The sequence below is a fragment of the Rhinopithecus bieti genome, unplaced genomic scaffold, assembly GCF_001698545.2.
Source record: "Rhinopithecus bieti isolate Rb0 unplaced genomic scaffold, ASM169854v2 scaffold_68778, whole genome shotgun sequence".
NCBI lineage: Eukaryota > Metazoa > Chordata > Mammalia > Primates > Cercopithecidae > Rhinopithecus > Rhinopithecus bieti.
Genome location: NW_016827519.1, coordinates 1910024 through 1930312, shown reverse-complemented (window position 1 = coordinate 1930312; position 20289 = coordinate 1910024). Strand labels below are relative to the sequence as shown.

Here is a 20289-nt window from a genome sequence, read left to right as displayed (position 1 = left end):
ATCCTTAGAACAATCACACGAGCTCCGTATCCCTGAACTGTTCAGCATTACCTTCACACAGGTGATACAATGGAGACCAACAGAGGTTTTTCTTTCTTTTTTTTTTTTTTTTTTTTTGAGATGGAGTCTCACTCTGTCGGTAGGTTGGAGGGCAATGGCGTGATCTCAGCTCATTGTAACTTCCGCCTCCCAGGTTCAAGCAATTCTCCTGCCTCAGCCTCACGGGTAGCTGGGATTACAGGCGCCCACCACCACACCCGGCTATTTTTGTATTTTTAGTACAGACAGGTTTTCACCACACTGGTCAGGCTGATCTTGAACTCCCGACCTCAGGTGATCTGCCCGTCTTAGCCTCCCAAAGTGCTGGGATTGCAGGCGTGAGCCACTGCGCCCCATCTTTTTCTTTTTTTCTTTTTTTGAAATAGAGTGTCGCTCTGTCGCCTAGGCTGGAGTGCAGTGGCGTGATCTCGGTCCACTGCAACCTCTGCCTCCCAGTTTCAAGCGATTCTTCTGCCTCAGGCTCCTCAGTAACTGGGACTAGAGGTGCACAGCATCACGCCTGGCTAATTTTTGTATTTTTAGTAGAGACGAGGTTTCACTATGTTGCCCAGGCTAGTCTTGAACCTCAGGTGATTCATCTGCCTCAGCCTCCCAATGTGCTGGGATTACAGGCATGAGCCATCGTGCCCGGCTGGAGAGGTTAATTAACCTGCTCAAGGATCACAGGTGGTAGAGCTGGAGCTTGGCATTCAGTCCATATTTATCTGACTCCAGAACTTGTGGTCTGAATTGCTACCCAAATAGACACTTGTCTGAATTGCTACCCAAGGTTCACAATCATTTGTGCAGAGTCTAATTCAGTAGGAATAGTATGGAGCCAGAAATTTGCATTTTTAACAAGCACTCCAGGGTCCTGGAGAGCTACACTTTGAGAACACTGCCTGTCGCAAATAGAAACTGCACTGCTTCCAGTAGAAAGATGAAACTCTTCAGCAACAGAAGACTTATTCTGGAGCGGAAAAAAATGCTGGACTTTCCCTCCTTCTTTGAGTACAAGAGGAAGTTAGAAGAGGATAATAAGATGCAAAGATTTCTTATCTCTTCCTGTCCCTCAGGCCTCCCTGCCCCCACCTAAGCCCCAGAAAAGTGCACCTCAAATGAATTTGCCTGAAGAGGTATAACATTGCCCTTTGCTGACAAACGCCTGAGCAAACATATACTGGTTATTTGGTAACACTCAAAAATCTAATTGCAGCTGGGCATGGTGGCTCACGCCTGTAATCCCAGCACTTTGGAAGGCTGAGGCACGCAGATCACCCGAGGTCAGGAGTTCGAGACCAACCTGGGCAACAAGGTGAAACCCCATCTCTACTGAAGAAAAACCACACACACATACACACAAATTAGCCAGCATGGTGGTGCACGCCTGTAGTCCCAACTATTCAGGAGGCTGAGGCAGGAGAATCACTTGAAACCGAGAGGCGGAAGTTGCAGTGAGCCGAGATCGCACTACTGTACTCCAGCCTGGGTGACACAGCGAGACTCCCTCTCAAAAAAAAAAAAAGGATATAATGGCAGTTTTGGCAGTTCTAAGGAACAGTTTTACATCTTAATTGAAACCGCATGCCAGGCCACCAGGTAAATCTCCTTCTCTTTCTTTAATCAGACTTGGTGATCAGGCTATCAGATCTGGAAGTGTTCATGGCTTGCTGAGCAGAGACAAGAGGACGAAGGCTTAGGTGTAATCTAAATGCAATAGATTTGCAGTGAAACAAGTGGCCTGGGCTACAGCCATTTCTCCATATGCTCTGCCTTTCTGACACCAAATCTATGTTTGGCAAGGAATGGGATGGAAACTTCTTCCCACCTGGTGGCCAACGTTTTCTTGAACGTTTATATCACCTTTCAGCTCCTGGGTAGGGTTGATGGTCATCCACCGAGAATGGGGGGACATATACCTGTGAGGGCCCAGCCACTGGTCAATGTTCAGCAGAGGAGAAATACAGTAGAAAAAGAGCAAGACTATGCCAGGCATTGTGGGTATTTGACTAACATGATTTAATCTTCCAACAACCCAGAGAGGTGTTGGGATTCCATCTTCATTTGCCACATGAAAAAACGGAGACACAAATATGCAAAGTAACTTGCCCAAGATCATCCACGTAATAAGTAGAGTCAAGAATTTAACCTAAAGGCCTTGCCCTTTCCGTCCAGCTCTGTGCCACCATGAAGGGCCGCCGCTCTCTGCGTTAGTTCTTCTGTATAAGATCTCTTCCAATCCAAACAGGCTCCACTCACAAACCTTGGAGAAAAGCCACCAGCCCTTGGGGTCCAAGAATAACATAAATGCAGTGAGCCATTTTCTGAAAATGAGATGACATATGTCAAGCATTCAGCCCAGAGCCTGGTACTTTTCAGACTGCCCAGCTGGGGTAGGAGGGTCCCTGGGACAGGGTGTTTCTGGTTTCAGGAGATTCTATTGGCCATTTGGTAACAAACATTCATCAAGTACCTATATAAATGTTCAAAACAGGAAGAGCAGGGCTGGGTGCAGTGGCTCCCAGGACTTTGGGAGGCTGAGGCGGGTGGATCACCTTAGGTCAGGAGTTTGAGACCGGCCTGACATATATGGTGAAACCTTGTCTCTACTAAAGATACAAAAATTAGCCGGGCGTGGTGGCGGGCACCTGTATTCCCAGCTACTCAGGAGGCTGAGACGAGAATTGCTTGAACCCGGGAGGCAAGATGGCATTACTGCACTCCAGTCTTAGCAACAGAGCGAGACTGCATAGCAAAAAAAGGGAATCATGGGAGTCATTCTGATTGGACCAGCTTAGATCTCAGGAATCCATCCCTGCCTGCTGGGGGGATGGAATGAGCTGATTGGCTTAGCTTAAGTGGCATGCTCTATCCTTGGAAGCACGTGGACACTCAAATGAAAATTGTGAGCTCTCGTGGGAAGTGGGGTTTGTCAAGGAGACAGCCACAATGATCACAACAGGAAAGCTGCTTTTGGGAAATAAAAAGGCAGGAAGGCACAAGCAGTATATGATTGTAGCCCACAGATTTGTTTGGCTAGAGCAGAGCGTTCTTTGTTCTTGAAAGTGAGTTGTGAGAAATGGAGCATTTGGGAGGGAGTTGGGGGTGCTGGAAGGGGCCTTGTGGGGAGCCTGCGGGGCCTCAGGCTTTGTGTGAGTCTGGGAGTTCTAGTGCAGCATTTACCGGATTACTAGCAAATTCAGGAAATGAGCCTTTTTCCTCCTATTATAGAGCCTAATCCTTTATTCATTAAATGGAGTATTTACTCAGCCTTAAAATGTTCAGTGTGGGGGGTTAGAAAAGAAGGGAGCCCACAGCTGCTGAGAGCCCACTATGTGCTGACTCTGGGCTAGAGGTTTTTCCTACATTTTCTCTTTTAATGCTCCCAACCTCCCTCTTTGCCCCATTTCACAGATGGAGAAGGAAAGGGAAGTGACTTGTCCAAAGCCACTCTGTCAAAAGGGGACTTGAGTCCTCAGGGCTGTTGACACTAAAGCTGGCAATCAGGTAACCACATTGGGGTTTTCTCCAGGACATGAGAATTCCTTTGTCCCATGTATCACGTCAAGCACCTGGGTTGATGACCCTTCTGCATGGTGTACCCACCTCACAGCCTCAGGCAGCCTCAGCTTATCCTCAGCTACATCCACTATGCCCAGGGACACTGATGAATGCATCTGGGATTCTGGAGAGAGGGGTCCACTCATGAGTTGAGGCCCCGTTTGTACTTGCTCCACCAGGACTGAGGACAGGAAGTCACACCTAGGAGAACCAAGACACACTTGACACAAATGGTACCCACAGAGCATCCTTGTCCCAACTGTCACCACCATCCCCCTCCTCCTCCTCACACTTGCATCTCCAGCAGTTACTGAGCACTTGCAATGTACCAGGTGCTCTCTCAGCACTTTATATATATATATCATCTCCTGGAACCATCCCAAAGCTGCTTTGAAGCAGGTGCCATTATCCTCCCCCTTTTATGGATGGGAAAGCCAAGGAATGACCATGGAGGCTGAGGTCACAGCAAGGGGCTTGTCCCTATAAAGTCTATACACTCATCCCCATTTCCTTTTCTCTCTTTCATTTTCTTTTTTATTTTTGGAGACCGGCTCTCACCCTGTTGCCCAGGCTGGAGTGCAGTGACGTGATCATGGCTCACTGCAGCCTTGACCTCTGAGGCTCAAGCAATCCTTCTGCACCAGTCTCCCGAGTAGCTGGGACCACAGCTATGCACCACCATGCCTGGTTAATTTTTGTATTTTTTTGTAGAGATAGGGTCTCAGCATGTTGCTCAGGCTTGTCTCAAACTCCTGAGCTCAAGCCATCCACCCTTCTCAGCCTCCTAAAGTGCTGGAATTAAGGCGTGTCCCACCACGCCTGGCCCATGCTCCATTTTAAAAATGAGTAAATTTGATCTTCGAGAGGTTGCCCACTCATCTCACATGGCTGGCAAGTGGCTGAGTTGGGATTTGAACTCGAGTTCTGTCTGACTACAGTGGCTGGGCTGAGCACTGCTGTGAAGGATAATTGTTGAGTTAAAGAAAACCTCTGGAGAAGTGATTTGACCTTGTGGATCTTTCCCTGAGCACAATTTCCAGCATGTTCCTGAGAAAGCTTAGGATCCTTTTGTTGGAATAAGCGCAAGTCCTTCCTCGGGGCATCTATGCCCACTAACGTCATAGTCATTCTCCACCCCCACTTCTTCCCCTTTCCCAAAAACATCTGATATGGGGCTCCCGGCAAGCCCTGGGAGGAGCTGCTTCCCAGGTGAATGTGTCCCCCGGAGGAATGTACGCCTGCAGCAAGGCGAGTAGGACACTTTTGAAGCCTCAGGTCACATTGTCCCCAAGACAAGGCTGATGCGGATAGTAAGCCTCTTGTTTTTGAAGGTCACATACAACAAAAACGTGGAAACTCAGGATGGAAGAGGCCCGTGAGAGCAATCATGAGGCATAACAACAGCTGCAGAAGGTGACTGCAGGGAAGCGGACTGTGCTCCTTTTCTTTATGTTCTGTTTTTAGCTGTGTTTTTCAGAGCAAGTAGGTACCATGGTGATAGGTACCATAGAAATAGATGGAGCGCACCACCCAGCACGGGGCTGCTAAGCTGTTCCCCTGGAAATGCACCGAGAGCTGCCAGGGAGAGCCCAGGGACTCTGCTTCCTGGGGCCTGTCAGCTGCACGGCCAGGGAAGAAGGCCTCTGGAGAATGGTCCCCAGAGCCTTCTCATTGTCTCGCTGTGATTGTCCGAGGTCCCTGATGGTGCATCCTCCCTTTTGGAGCACCTATGGCCTTTCTCTCTGAGTCCTCCCAGGAAACTCACTTAATGAGGTTTGCCTCTGCCTAGTGAAGCAATTATCTTGGCCAACAGTGACCTCAAAAGTAACACTGCCAGCATTCCCGTCTCCATAGTTAGGGGTGCGTGGTCCTCATCCTGCCTGGATGTGGCACTGTCACTGGTTTTATGCAATGGGTCATAAAGAATTTGTGGGGCAGGAGCTGAGTTCTGAACATTTGGTAATCAGGAATACTCATAAAATGAAATCTCAGAGGATCTAACCCAGAAAGCCGGGCAAGGTAGGGCATAACCATGTCTGATATGGTGGTTTTCAGTTTGTGAAGCCGCAGGCAGTAAAGAATAGGGCCCAGCCTCAACTATTTTTGGATGCAGCTTGAATGGACTGAAAGACCCTTTGAAACAAGTGCTGGAACCATCCTGTAGCACTTACATAACCATATCTGCAAGGCTGTTGATAGATGAATGTAAATTAACCTAGGCAGAGCTTAGCTCATTTTTATTTAGATTTAGACCAATTTCATGTCTTCTGAAATGTAACCCATATATACACACACTAAATCTAACTCTTTTATTTTAGACCTAGCATGAGAGGATCAAGTTTAAAGGGCATCTGTTATTACAAGTTTAAAGGGCATCTGTTATTGTATCTGTCCCATCATATCTGTTTCTGTGATAGCTTCATTATGTACATTTCTTTCTATACATTTGTGCTCTCAGGTGGCATTCTTCTTCAGAGCAGGGCAAGTGTAATTCTGGACCAATGTATGATTCGGAGATCAGTAATTTTAAGCACCAACCAACTGAAGGTAATTTTATTCTCGATGAAAGAAACAGATGGGGCGCAGTGGCTCACATGAGCCTGTAGTCCCAGCACTTTGGGAGGCTGAGGCGGGCGGATCACTTAAGGTCAGGAGTTCAAGACAGCCTGGCAAACATAGTGAAACCCCATTTCTACTAAAAATACAAAAATTAGCCAGGTGCAGTGGTATGCACCTGTAATCTCAGCTACTTGGGAGGGTGAGGCGGGAGAATCGATTGAACCCAGGAGGTGGAGGTTACAGTGAGCCAAGATTGCACCACTACAGTCCAGCCTGGATGGCAGAGTAAATCTCTGTCTCAAAAAAGAAAGAAACACACATCTCTAACAAAGGATTTATTTATTTTTTCCTGAGACAGGGTCTCTCTCTGTCACCCAGGCTGGAGTGCAGTGGCTCCATCCCGGCTCACTGCAACCTCCACCCCCAAGGCTCAAGTGATACTCCTACCTCAGCGTGGGACCACAGGTGTGTACCATCATGTCTGGCTATGTTTTTGTAATTTTAGTAAAGACAGGGTGTCACTATTTTGCCCAGGTTGGTCTCAAACTCCTGAGCTCAGGCGATCCACCCACCTTGGCCTCCCAAAGTGCTGGGATTATAGGCATGAGCACTGTGCCTGGCTAGGAACTTATTTTATAAACCAGAAACTTAAAAATCAATAACATCATTAACTCATAAATTATTGTTTAGTTATAGATTATGAAAATGATAGAACCAGAAGGTGCTAACGAAATGTCTGTCCTGCATGTGTGGCATTTGATATGAAGAAACTGAGGCCCTTGCTGGGCATAGTGGCTCTCGCCTGTAACCCCAGCACTTTGGGAGGCCGAGGCAGGAGGATCGCTTGAGCTCAAGAGTTCAAGACCAGCCTTGGGCAAGATGGTGAAACTCTGTACCTGTAGTAGCAGCTACTGAAGAAGCTGAGGTGGGAGGATCGCTTGATCCCAGGAGGTCAAGGCTGCAGTAAGCCGTGATTGTGCCACTGCACTCCAGCCTGGGCAACAGAGTGAGATCCTGTCTCAAAAAAAGAAAAGAAAAGGCCAGGTGTGGTGGCTCATGCCTGTAATCCCAGAACTTTGGGAGGCCGAGGCGGGTGGATCACCTGAGGTGCAGAGTTTGAAATCAGCGTGACCAACATGGAGAAACCCCGTCTCTACTAAAAATACAAAATTAGCCAGGCGTGGTGGTGCATGCCTGCAATCCCAGCTACTCAGGAGGCTGAGGCAGGAGAATCACTTGAACCTGGGAGGCGGAGGTTACCGTGAGCCGAGATCGCGCAATTGCACTCCAGCCTGGGCAACAAGAGCAAAACTCCATCTCAAAAATAAAAAAAAATAATAAAGAAAGAAACTGAGGCCCAAAGAGTTGGCGTACTTTGCTGTTAGTTCAGCATGTCTTCTGTGTATGCAGGTGGTATCTCTAGGTCGTTATCACTCTGGCAAGTTCTTTCCCAGTGATGGAGATGTGCGGAGACCCCAGTCTCTCCAACCAGGGAGTGGTGCTCATGGTGACTTTGAAGTAGGATTGTGAGTCAGGCCGTTGGTTGAGCTGTGCAGTGCAAGAAGTAGCTAAACATGAAAGGAATTGCCTGGTTTATCATTAGGACTAACCACAGAACCGATGACTCAGCGTTTACTGTTGGCGGTATCATACACTCAACCTGCATGTAGATTTCGTGCATCGGTATTTTGTGGTTACAGGAATTTGGCCTGATGGACCCGTTGCAGAAACTCTGTATTAAATAAGCAAACACGTGTGCTCTAGTTTTACAGGCCAAGCAAACTGTGAAACAGAAGGGTTGGCCTTTCTTGCCCATAGCAGTCATACCTTGGACTTTTGCCACTTGGTTGGTTGCTTTATTTGGCTAAGTAACTAAAAGCAGATTTACTTTGAAGACTGAGGCTCTCAAATATTCTAGAGCTCTCTAAGAATGGACATTCACAGTTATGCTGGGCAGACATATTCTCAAATTTTCAGAGTCATAAAGCTGATGTTTGGGCTGGGCGTGATCACTCACACCTATAATCCCAGCACTTTGGGAGGCCAAGGCGGGCATATCACAAGGTCAGGAGTTTGAGACCAGCCTGGCCAATATGGTGAAACCCTGTCTCTACTAAAAATGCAAACATTAGCGAGGCATGCTGGTGGGCATCTGTACTCCCAGCTACTCCGGAGGCTGCGGCAGGAGAGTTGCTTGAACCCGGGAGGCGGAGGTTGCAGTGAGCAGAGATCGCGCCGCTGCACTCCAGCCTGGGCAACAGAGCAAGATTCTGTCTCAAAAAAAAAAAAAATCCAGTTTGGCCTATGTGAAGCACACACACACAACCTTCCTTTCCCAAGATAAGCACCTTCCCATGGAGCTGGAACAGGAGACCTGGGATTAGAATATTTGATATTCAAGACACACACTGAGTCTGGTGTTGCTTTTCAGCAACACACTGAAAAATTGTTGCTTTTCACACCAACAATTTGAAACTAAACATTTAATGTGAATGTTTCTTTTTTTTGAGAGAATGTCTCACTGTCCCCCAGGCTGGAGTGCAGTGGTGCAATCATGGCTCACAGCAGTCTCGACCTCCAGGGCTCAAGCACTCCTCCCGCCTCAGCCTCCTGAGTAGCTGGGGTTACAGGCGCACGCCACCATGCCAGCTAATTTTTTTAGTTTTTATTTTTTGTAGAGATGGGGGTCTTGTACTCCTGGACTCAAGGGATCCTACTGCCTCAGCGTCCCAAAGTGCTGAGATTCCAGGCATGAGCCACCGCACCTGGCCTTCATGTGAATGTTAAGTCTTAACAATCACAACTTGATTTTTAACATTTTAATTTAAATTTTTTATTATGAAAAATATATAACATACAGTTTACCATTTTAATCATTTTAAGTGTCCAGTTCTGTGGCATTAAGTACATTCACACTGTTGTGCAACCATCATTGCCTTCCATTTCCAGAACTCCCTTCATCTTCCCAGCCTGAAACTCTGTGCCCATTAAACGATAACTCCCCTTTCCCCACCCCATCTTCTGGACCCAGCCTGTGGTCACCACCATTCAGCTTGCCATCTCTGTTCATCTGTCCGCTGTGGGTGCCTCGTAGAAATGGAATCACACAATATTTGTCACTCGTGTCTGACTTATTTCAGTTTGCATAACGCGCTCAGGGTTCACCCATGTTGTAGCATGCATCAGAATTTCCTTCCTTTTTAAGGCTGAAGAATATTCTACTATATGTATATACCACATTTTGTTTATCCATAATTTTCTATAGTTTTTTTTTTTTTTTTTTTTTTTTGAGAAGGAGTCTCACTCTATCTCCCAGGCTGGAGTGCAGTGGCGTGATCTCAGCTCGCNACAACTTGATTTTTAACATTTTAATTTAAATTTTTTATTATGAAAAATATATAACATACAGTTTACCATTTTAATCATTTTTAAGTGTCCAGTTCTGTGGCATTAAGTACATTCACACTGTTGTGCAACCATCATTGCCTTCCATTTCCAGAACTCCCTTCATCTTCCCAGCCTGAAACTCTGTGCCCATTAAACGATAACTCCCCTTTCCCCACCCCATCTTCTGGACCCAGCCTGTGGTCACCACCATTCAGCTTGCCATCTCTGTTCATCTGTCCGCTGTGGGTGCCTCGTAGAAATGGAATCACACAATATTTGTCACTCGTGTCTGACTTATTTCAGTTTGCATAACGCGCTCAGGGTTCACCCATGTTGTAGCATGCATCAGAATTTCCTTCCTTTTAAGGCTGAAAAAAATTTTTTTATTTTATATACCCCATTTTTTTTTTTCAAAATTTTTTTTTTGTTTTTTTTTTTTTTTTTTTTTTTTTGAGAAGGAGTCTCACTCTATCTCCCAGGCTGGAGTGCAGTGGCGTGATCTCAGCTCGCTGCAAGCTCCTCCTCCCGGGTTCACACCATTCTCCTGCCTCGGCCTCCTGAGCAGCTGGGACTACAGGTGCCTGCCACCACGCCTGGCTAATTTTTTATATTTTTAGTAGAGACGGGGTTTCACTGTGTTGGCCAGGATGGTCTCGATCTCCTGACCTCGTGATCCACCCGCCTCGGCCTCCCAAGGTGCTGGGATTACAGGTATGAGCCACCACGCCCGGTCTGTTTTTTTATTTTAAAACAACTGCAAAGTGACAGAACATTTCAAGAATGGTACTAAAGAAAATCTTTTTTATATCTCATTATTCATCTTTTTTCTTTTTTTTTTGAGATGCAGTCTTGCTCTGTCGCCCAGGCTGGAGTGCAGTGGTGCGATCTTGGCTCACTGCAACCTCCGCCTCCTGAGTTCAAGAGATTCTCTTGTCTCAGCCTTCTGAGTAGGTGGGATTACAGGCGTGCCCCTCCACACCTGGCTAATTTTTGTATTTTTAGGAGAGACAGGGTTTTGCCATGTTGGCCAGACTGGTCTTGAACTCCTGGCCTCGGCCTCCCAAAATGCTGGGATTACAGTTGTAAGCCACCCCACCCGGCCTTTCTTTTTTCTTTTTAGACAGGGTCTCGTGTCATAAGAGACACTACCCGCCATTCCCCACCACGGAGTCCTACCTTACTCAGCTCCACCTTGTGGCTTTAGGACTGAATTGTTTAGAAAGGGGAGGAGAAGGGACCACCATTTGCTTCCATTGAAAAGATTTGTTTTGGCCAGGTGTGGTGGCTCATGCCTGTAATCCCAACACTTTGGGAGGCCAAGGCAGGAGGATCGCTTGAGCCCAGGAGTTCAGAAAATACAGCCTGGGTAGCATAGTGAGACCCTCATCTCTACAAAAAAAGAAAAGAAATTAGCTGGGCATGGTGGTACATGCCTGTGGTGGTCCCAAGCTAGTCAGGAGGCTTAGGTGGGAGGATGGCTTGAGCCTGAGATGTTGTGGCTGCAGTGAGCCATGATTGCACTCCTGCACTCCAGCCTGATGACAGAGCAAGACTCTGTCTCAAGAAAAAAAAGAAAGAAAGAAAATACTTGTTTCATTAACAGTTCTTTGCGTGTGGGGAGCCCTTGTATTTAACCTATTTAAATAAACAAATCTTAATTATGACTACCAGCATTTCCCCAATCTTTTGTCTCTGCTATTATAATACCATTTTTTAAATAAAATGTTTATACAGTTAGGATGCCTTCTTCCTTGCAGCAACACTTACTTTGCAAATTTGCAGTTGTATTTAGGCTACCACCAGCAACTCTCTTGGCAAACATTGAGCAACTCCTACCACAAAAATTAATGAGTAGAGAGACAAGGTCTGTACACCTACTCATTTTGTTCTTCCATTATCAAGTTGTGGGACTCTGGGGAAGTGATCCAGGGGACATCTACAGAAACCAAAAATGGAGTTTTGTAACACTGTGAGTTGTTTGTTCTTGTGAATAATAGGATCTTCTTGACTAGACTGAAGGCTTCAAGGAAGCTGTGTCTTCTGTTTTTTGTGTGCACCCTTCGAGGTTCTAAACATGATGCTACATGAATATAAGGTGTTCCCGGTGCTTGTGGGCTGGCAGAGCTGTGAGGGCTTCTTTGGGATAAACTGGGAGAAGGAGCCTGGGTTATAAAATTCAGTGGATGCTTCTTGGGTTTTATCTTCCTTGACCTCCCCGGATCGTAAATTCCTCCTTGAAATACTTGCTTCTGAATCACAAAGTTTCTTTCCTACCTCCCTGGCCGCCTTTTCTTAGCTGCCTTTGTGTGAGCCACATACTCTGCCCATCCCTCCTGACAGTGAGATTTATTTATTTATTTATTTATTTATTTATTTATTTATTTAAGACACAGTCTGTCTCTGTCACCCAGGCTAGAGTGCAGTGGCGAAATCTCAGCTCACTGCAACCTCCGCCTCCCTGGTTCAAGCGAGTCTCGTGCCTCAGCCTCCCCAATAACTGGGATTATAGACATGCGCCACCACACCCAGCTAATTTTTGTATTTTCAGTAGAGACAGGGTTTCACAATGTTGGCCAGGCTGATCTCGAACTCCTGTCCTCAAGTGATCCGCCCACCTCGGCCTCTTAAAGTGCTGGGATTACAGACGGGAGCCACCGCACCCAGCTGACAGTGAACATTTATTGGGCACGTTCCGTGTGCCAGGCACTGTTGATGTTGCATGTCCAGCAGTGAGTACAACGGATGGAAAGCCTTGTCTTCACTGAACTGAAAGGCAACGAGGAAAACCCCCTCCCTTGGGTGTGAGCCTGATTCCTTGTTTCTGCATCACAGGGACAACCTCAGCTGCTCCCCAGGGTGTGCTGAGCACTGCCTGCTCTTGCAGGCCTTGCCGGGCCCGTGAAGGATGAAGGCAGCCTCTTCCCTGCAAGGTTCTTTCCTATGCAAACCCAAAAGTATCTGAGACAGAGCTCAATCAACTTAGAAAGTTTATTTTGCCAAAGTTAAGGACACAGCCTTACCATACAGCCTTAACACACAGCCTCAGGAGGTCCTAAGGACATGTACCCAAGGTGGTCGGGGTACAGGTTTTTATTTTTGTTTGTTTGTTTGTTTTTTGAGACAGGGTCTCACTCTGTCACCCAGGCTGAAGTGCAGTGGTGCGATCTCAACTCACTGCAGCCTCTGCCTCACGGGTTCAAGCAGTTCTCCTGCCTCAGCCTCCCAAGTAGCTGGAATTACAGGTGTGCACCACCATGCCCAGCTAATTTTTGTATATTTCGTACAGATGGGATTTTGCCATATTGACCAGGCTTGTCTTGAGCTCCTGACCTCAAGTGATCTGCCCAACTTGGCCTCCCAAAGTGCCAGGATTATAGGTGTGAACCACCATGCCTGGCTACCGCTTGGTTTTATACATTTTAGGGAGACATGAGAAATCAATCTATGTGTGAGACTGATCAGCCTTTCACTGAATACACAATTTCCATGTGAGAAGGGGGTAGAGGAATAGTCACTTATGCCTTAGTCTGGCTCAGTGAATCTACATTTTTACATAAACAGTAGGGCAAAGGAAGCAATTAGATACGCATTTGTCTCAGGTGAGTCTCAGAGGGATGACTTTGGGTTCTGTCTATCCTTTGTCAGGCACCCATGAAAATAAGTTGTCAATTTACATTGCCAGGGTGAAATTCAATAGAACTGTTTTAGGGTAAAGATGTTGAAGCCCACAAGGAATTCATCTTTTAGCAATCTTATTCGGGAATAAAATGGGAGGCAGGCTTGCGCAGTTCCCAGCTTGACTTTTCCCTTTGGCTTAGTGATTTTGGGGTCTATTTTTGTGATTTATTTTCCTTTCACACCTGCGAGGGAGACTTTCTGATGCTCCTGTCTCTGCCCTGCAGTCCCCTCTCATCTGCCAACTTCATACTTTGGCTGCCCTGCCGTCTGTCCCCCACCTGCAGCCCCACTGATCTTCCTAAAAGGCAAGTTTCACAAATCACTCACTGCTCAGTACCTTCTGTGATTTCCTGAGGCTCCAGGATAAATCCAAATTCCTTCACATGACAGGAGGGTCCCCACGAGCCGGCCTCTGCTTTCCCTCCCAGCCCTGGCTCCCACCACCTCCTGCCTCGTGTCAGGCTCTGCAGCATGGACAGCTGGTGCCCCCTAATACCTCCCTGCCTTGCTCCTGCTGGCCCCTGGGTCTAGAGGACCTTCTCCCTCCCCAGCCTGCTTCTAGTCTGACCCCTACTCTCCTTTTAGACTCAGCCCCTTCTCCTGCTCCACTCTGAGTCCACGGGCCCGGGAGCGCTAAGCACATGGTGTTATAGTTAACTATTTACTTTTCTATCTTTTCCTGGAAGACAGACATGATGGTAATTATGCATTTAATGTCTGTCTCCTGGGATGGTAAACCCCTGCGAGCGTGGGCTGTGACTGTCTTATTCACCACTGTTTCTGGCATGGGGCACGGAGTAATAAACATGGCTAATGCTTCCACAGCGCTAACTGAACCAGCCAGAAGTATTCTGAGAGCCTTACATGCATTAACAACTTTAACCCTTACCACCACTCAGTGAGGTACTGTAATATTATGAGATATGTATTTGGTCTTCCTCTGGTTTCCTGGCATACAACTTCTAAAATCCTTGGAATCTCCAAAGAGATAAACGTGTTTTTATAGGCTAGAGAGTTGACTGATGGCCAGGCATGGTGGCTTTGGCCTTGCACAGCAGCTCACTCCTGTAATCCCAGCACTTTGACAGGCCAAGGCTGATGGATCATTTGAAGCCAGGAGTTTAAGACCAGCCCCGTCTCTACAAAAAAAAAAAAAAAAAAAAAAAAGATTAAAAAATTAGATGGGCTTGGTGGTGCTCACCTGTAGTCCCAGGTACTCGGGGGACTGAGGTGGGAGAGGCTGCAGTGAATTGTGATTCCATCACTGCACTCTAGCCTGGGCAACAGGGCAAGACCCTGCTTCCAAAAAAAAAGTACAGAAAAGATAAAGAGCAGAAAGCCTGTCTTTCCTCAAGGCCACCCCAAGGCACAACTCCAGAGGGCGCCATTCACATAAAATATAGTGCGACAGTCACTCTCACTCAGGCCCCAGCCTCTCACTTTCCCCTCTGAGGGCACCACTGATACCAAGCTCTTCTCCATCCTTCCACAGATGTCTACGTGGATGTGAACAGAACATGGGCATGTCGGTTAATAGAGAATTCTCCACCTTGCCTTGTTAATTTTGCATCATTGGGAGATTGTTTCAGATAAGGTGTGGAGAGTAACCTCATTCTTTTTTTTTTTTTTTGAGACGGAGTCTCACTCTGTCGCCCAGGTGCAGTGGCGTGATCTCGGCTCACTGCAACCTCCACCTCCCAGGTTCAAGCAATTCTCCTGCCTCAACCTCCCAAGTAGCTGGGATTACAGGCATGCACCACCATGTCTGGCTAATTTTGTGTTTTTAGTAGAGACAGGGTTTCTCCATGTTGGTCAGGCTGGTCTCAAATTCCTGACCTCAGATGATCCACCTGCCTTGGCCTCCCAAAGTGCTGGGATTCCAGGTGTGAGCCACTGGGCCTCACCTTTCCTTCCTTCCTTCCTTCCTTCCTTCCTTCCTTCCTTCCTTCCTTCCCTTCTTGCTTCCTTCCCTTCTTGCTTCCTTCCCTTCTTCTTTTTTTTTTTTTTCAATTGGGTCTTGCTCTGTCACCCAGGCTGGACTGCAGTGGTATGATCATGGCTCACTGCAGCCCTGACCTCTGGGCTTAGGTGACCTCTGGGCTTAGGTGATCCTCTCCTCAGCCTCCCAAGTAGCTGGGACTATAGGCATGCGCCACCACGCCTGGCAAATTTTTGTATTTTTTGTAGTGACAGGGTTTTGCCATGTTGCCTAGGCTGGTCTCAAACTGCTGGGGTCCAGCGATACTCCCACCTTGGCCTCCCAAAGTGCTGGGATTACAGCCATGAGCCACTGTGCCCAGCCTGTTTCTAAAACATTTCTATTACAAACAGTGCTGCTATATACTCAGTCATTTCATCACTGTTTGAGCACATCTGTAGGATACAGTCCTAGGATTGGATTACTTGGGTAAATAGAGACATTACTTTCTAAAGGTGGAATTTCAGAAATCTGTGACAAGCATGCATAAGATATTTTTACACTGAAGTTTGAGGCGTGTCAGATCCAGCTAGAAGTTGACTGTCTGTAGGGCTCCTCTCTGATATATTTGATGTTAGGGAATGATGTTTCTGGGTTTGATAGTTTGTTCTCTAAAGAGAAAAGGGAGAGCTCGCAGCAGAAAGGTAGCTTTTTGGATTCTAGCCAGGGCTCACTAATTGGATCCCATCTCACTTCACTTCTAGAGGAAGACCACTCAGGAAAATAAGATACCTGGTCCATGCAGCAGTGGGTTCCCCAGTGCCCTGATAGAAAGTTTGAGAAGTTTAGGATTCAGTCCCTAAAAACATATGAACTGAAGAGGCTCTGGCCGTAAAATCACCTTGTTGGGGATAGTGGGAAGGTCCCTGCTATTTTAAAAATATACTGAGGATGTGATTCCTAGCACCACAAGATGGGTGGGTGGGTGAATGGATGAATGGCTGGGTGAATGGATGAATGGCTGGGTGAATGGATGGATGGCTGGGTGAATGGATAGATGGATGAACGAATGGGTAGATGGATGGATGGATGGATGGATGGATGACTGGATGGGTGGATAGATGGATGGATGAATGAATGGGTGGATGGATGGATACATACATAGATTCATACATATAGAAAGGCAAATAGTGATCAAACAAATATGAACTTAGACGTACTTTATTATTAGGTAACTTCTTTGAGCTCCTTGAACCTCAGTCTCTGACTGTAATAGGATTAACAATGCCTTTTTTGTGTGTGGGACTATAGTGACAAACCAACAGATGATGTACGTAAAGGCCCTAGCATGGTCCTGGCACACAGTGGGTACCCATATATGGTGGTAGTTGCTATCATTTACTATGAGTGGGCATTCTCTGATTGGTGTACATTGAAGGCTTTTTTTTTTTTTTTTACTTTGCAGGAGCCAGGTTACACCCTGTTTGACCCTGCCTTCAAAGGGATGACTCTGTAAGGTAGGGGCTCTCAGCCTTCTTTCCCTCCCAGCATGCACGGTGGGTGACACTGGGGTGCCTGACACACTCCCAGCATGCATTTCACAGGGCATTATTTCTGGCAACACTCATTTCTCTCCATGCCAGGAAAGTAACCTAAAATCAACTTACATTTACATTAAAACAATACATAAATAAAGGAAAGAGAAGGCAATAACCCTCAGACTTTGGTCTCCTGGCTAAAATGTATTTGCAAAACAGCACACAGCTTGCACCTGCTGCTCTCTAGCATAATAATGAGAGTGGGTGGAGGTACCTGTGGGATGACCTATTCCAGTGGGTTTGGGTAAATGAAGACGGTTGTCAGAGGGGTGGCTGCTATTCCCCACATGGTTATGGGATGCTTCTCTCTTGGGCCTTTGCTGTGTGCCAGGCAGAGGTGCTAGGTCCTCTCTGCAGTGTGCAGTGACCCTGGGGAACTACAGACATTTAGGACCCTGGCTGGTAGCTCAGTTGCTTGACTAAGGGGGTCAGGCTTGCCAGGCCCAGGCGTTAGGCAAACCCAGGCCTGACCTGCCAAAGCAGCTGCTTTAAGCCTCAGAATCTTCCACTGGGCAATGGAATCCTACCTCACCTGACTCCTCCCAGCACCCCCTCCCCTCAGTCCGTGGGGACTAAGTGTTCTCTCCCCTGTGTCCCCACAGCACTTTGTTCCCACAGCTATTAAAGTACTCATTGTTGGCTCTAAATACATCTCTCCTTCCAAAGCAATATTCTTTTTGTTTTGTTTGCAAGAGATTTTATGCAATCTCAAATTCTTTGTTAAAATGGCCCTGGGGTTTACATTATTTTCTATCTAGGAGATTAGAGTTGAAAACATAAATTGGTGGTTTGGAATTCCACTGAGTTCTTCTCTTTAGATAGAAAGAATTGTGGAAAGTCAGGCTTGTCCAGAACCCTCACTATGGGCACTGTCCTTGAATCCTGCTCTCATTCATTCTGCAGTCAGCCAGTCATTCAACGAACACTTACTGAACTCCCACCTTTGTGCCACTACGCTAGGCACTGGGTATATTTGGATGAAAAGGACCTTGGCTATGCTTTAGAAACCAACACAATGTGGTTATCTAGCTTTAGATTTTGCTGAAATACTAAAATCTATCTTTTTTTTTTTTTTTTTTTTTTTTTTTTTTTTTTTTGGAGACAGGTCTCACTCTGTTGCCCAGGCTGGAGTGCAGTGGCATGATCTTGACTCACTTTAGCCTGACTTCCTGGGATCAAGTGGTCCTTCCACCTCAACCTCCCAAGTAGCTGGGACTACAGGCATGCAATACCATGCCTGGCTATTTTCTTTTTTTCTTTTTGGTAGATGTGGGTTTTTGCCATGTTGCCCAGGCATGTCTTGAACTCCTGGCCTCAAGCAATCCTCCTGCCTCAGCCTCTCAAAGTGCTGGGATTACAGGCATGAGCCAACACACCTGGCCGAAACCTCTTTTTTTATAGCATAAGAAGTCAGTTTCGGCCAGGTGTGGTAGCTCACGCCTGTAATCCCAGCACTTTGGGAGGCCAAGGTGGGCTGATCACTTGAGACCAAGAGTTGGAGACCAGCCTGGTCAACATGGTGAAACCTCGCCTCTACTAAAAATACAAAAACATAAGCCAGGTATGGGGGCACATACCTGTAATCCCAGCTATTCAGGTGGCTGAAGCATGAGAATCTCTTGAAGCCAGGAGGTGAAAGTTGCACTGAGCTGAGATTGCGCCACTGCACTCCAGCCTGGGAGACAGAGTGGCGAGACTCTGCCTCAAGTAAAACAAAAAAGAAGTCAACTTATAGGATTCCCTTCTGAACACAATTTCCTGGAGATTTGAGACCACCTCTATTTTTTAAAAATCATATTTTTTAACTTTAAACTGTGGTTTAAAAAACACATTCTACTTTTAAAAATCTACAACATCTATTTACTCGCCAAAGATTGTATAAGGCACTGTGCCGAGAGAGGGGTTGGGGAAGCACAAAGAAGAAAATATAAAGTCCCAGCCGGACACGGTGGCTCACGCCTATAATCCCAGCACTTTGGGAGGCCGAGGCGGGTGGATCACGAGGTTAGGAGATCGAGACCATCCTGGCTAACATGGTGAAACCCCATCTTTACTAAATATACAAAAAATTAGCCGGGCGTAGTGGTGGGCGCCTGTAGTCCCAGCTACTCAGGAGGCTGAGGCAGGAGAATGGCGTGAACTTGGGAGGCGGAACTTGCAGTGAGCCGAGATCGCGCCACTGCACTCCAGCCTGGGCGACAGAGTAAGACTCTGTCTCAAAAAAAAAAGGAAACACAAAGTCCCTATACCTTCTAGAAACCTAAATCTAAATAACGGAAGTCGCATGTCGACAAAACTCAGCCTCTTATTTCACTTGCGACTGCAGTGGTACTCATTCGTCTGTTCATTCAATCGTGTCTATTTGGGGCACGTGCTATGTGCATAGGCTGTGATAGGTGCTCTGGAGCCTGTGGAAGAAGTCTCACCTGTGTCCCTGCCTTCGACGCCCTAGGGAGAGAAGGGAGTTCAGAGTCAAGTAGAATAATAGGCCACGGTGACTCCTGGCCAAGGAGCCCAGCACCAGCCTTTTGGAGAAGACTTTGCAGCTTCAGAGGAATGGAAAGCCCGTAGGGGAAGGAAGGGGGACATTCAGGTTTTCGTTAGGAATTTCTCATCAGAAACTGAGATGTGACAAGGGGGAGAATGGGTTCCAAACAATGCCCACCGCAAGGCAGGCCCAGGAACAGAGCCAAGAAAGGGTGGGATATGATGTGGAATGTGATGCTATGTGAGGCTGAATCTGCTGCCTTCAGGGGCCACCCTTTCTCATTTGTTCCCTTTTCTCCCTTCACCCAGATTCTCTGCTACTTATTCAAGGTGACACAATGCCCTTCACACTCCACCTGAGGTCCTGCCTTCCCTCTGCCCTAAGGAGTTTGATTCTACAAAAGAAACCAAACATCAGAAATACATCCAGCATGGCTGGGGGTAAGTGGTGCCAGATAGTTAAAAAAAAAGAAAAAAAAAGAAAAAGAAAGTTCCTGGGAAATACCAGCTGTGTAGGGCCCACAAACTCCTGAGACTTCTAGATTCTGCATAGGAAACAGAAAGTAAGAGCAGAATGATATTAGCTTCAGTCACTACTTAACTTCCCAGAAGAAACTGGAACCTTGGATTAGACTCAAGGTGTGGAAACCCATCAGATGGGTCTAATGACACCCAGTTCTGCTTGGTCACCTCGCCCCATATGGAGAACCACCAGTGGGCTCAGGTGATGAAAAGGGTTGTCCCTTCCCAGAAAAGTGCCCCCAGGTTACACTGCAGTTTAATCAGATTTTGAATCAGACCAATTCTTCCTACCCTTGACTGGTCTTATTCTCTGGGTGGCACCCATCTCCCCACTGTATTCCAGGAGTGAAACCGAAGGCTTTAAAAGGTCCTGCAAGAAAAAACAGATACCAAATTTGTCATTGACCTAAGTCCAAGCAAAATTTCACATTAAAAAAGACTCTTCTGGCCGGGCGCGGTGGCTCAAGCCTGTAATCCCAGCACTTTGGGAGGCCGAGACGGGCGGATCACGAGGTCAGGAGATCGAGACCATCCTGGCTA

General features: G+C 46.9%; 1 protein-coding gene across 6 annotated transcripts in view; it reads left to right on the top strand.

Moving 5' to 3' along the window:
- DGLUCY (D-glutamate cyclase) overlaps positions 1 to 20289 on the top strand; it is a 160959-nt gene that overhangs the window by 83640 nt on the left and 57030 nt on the right. For 5 of the 6 annotated variants that reach the window (XM_017863833.1, XM_017863835.1, XM_017863837.1 and 2 more), the window contains exons 2-3: positions 16608 to 16659; positions 19537 to 19668. In XM_017863833.1, the coding sequence (XP_017719322.1) occupies positions 19566 to 19668 (103 nt within the window). In that variant the 5' untranslated portion in view covers positions 16608 to 16659; positions 19537 to 19565. Of the gene's footprint in view, positions 1 to 10242; positions 10258 to 16607; positions 16660 to 19536; positions 19669 to 20289 lie in introns of those variants that run through there. The other variant, XM_017863834.1, reaches the window with a different exon arrangement.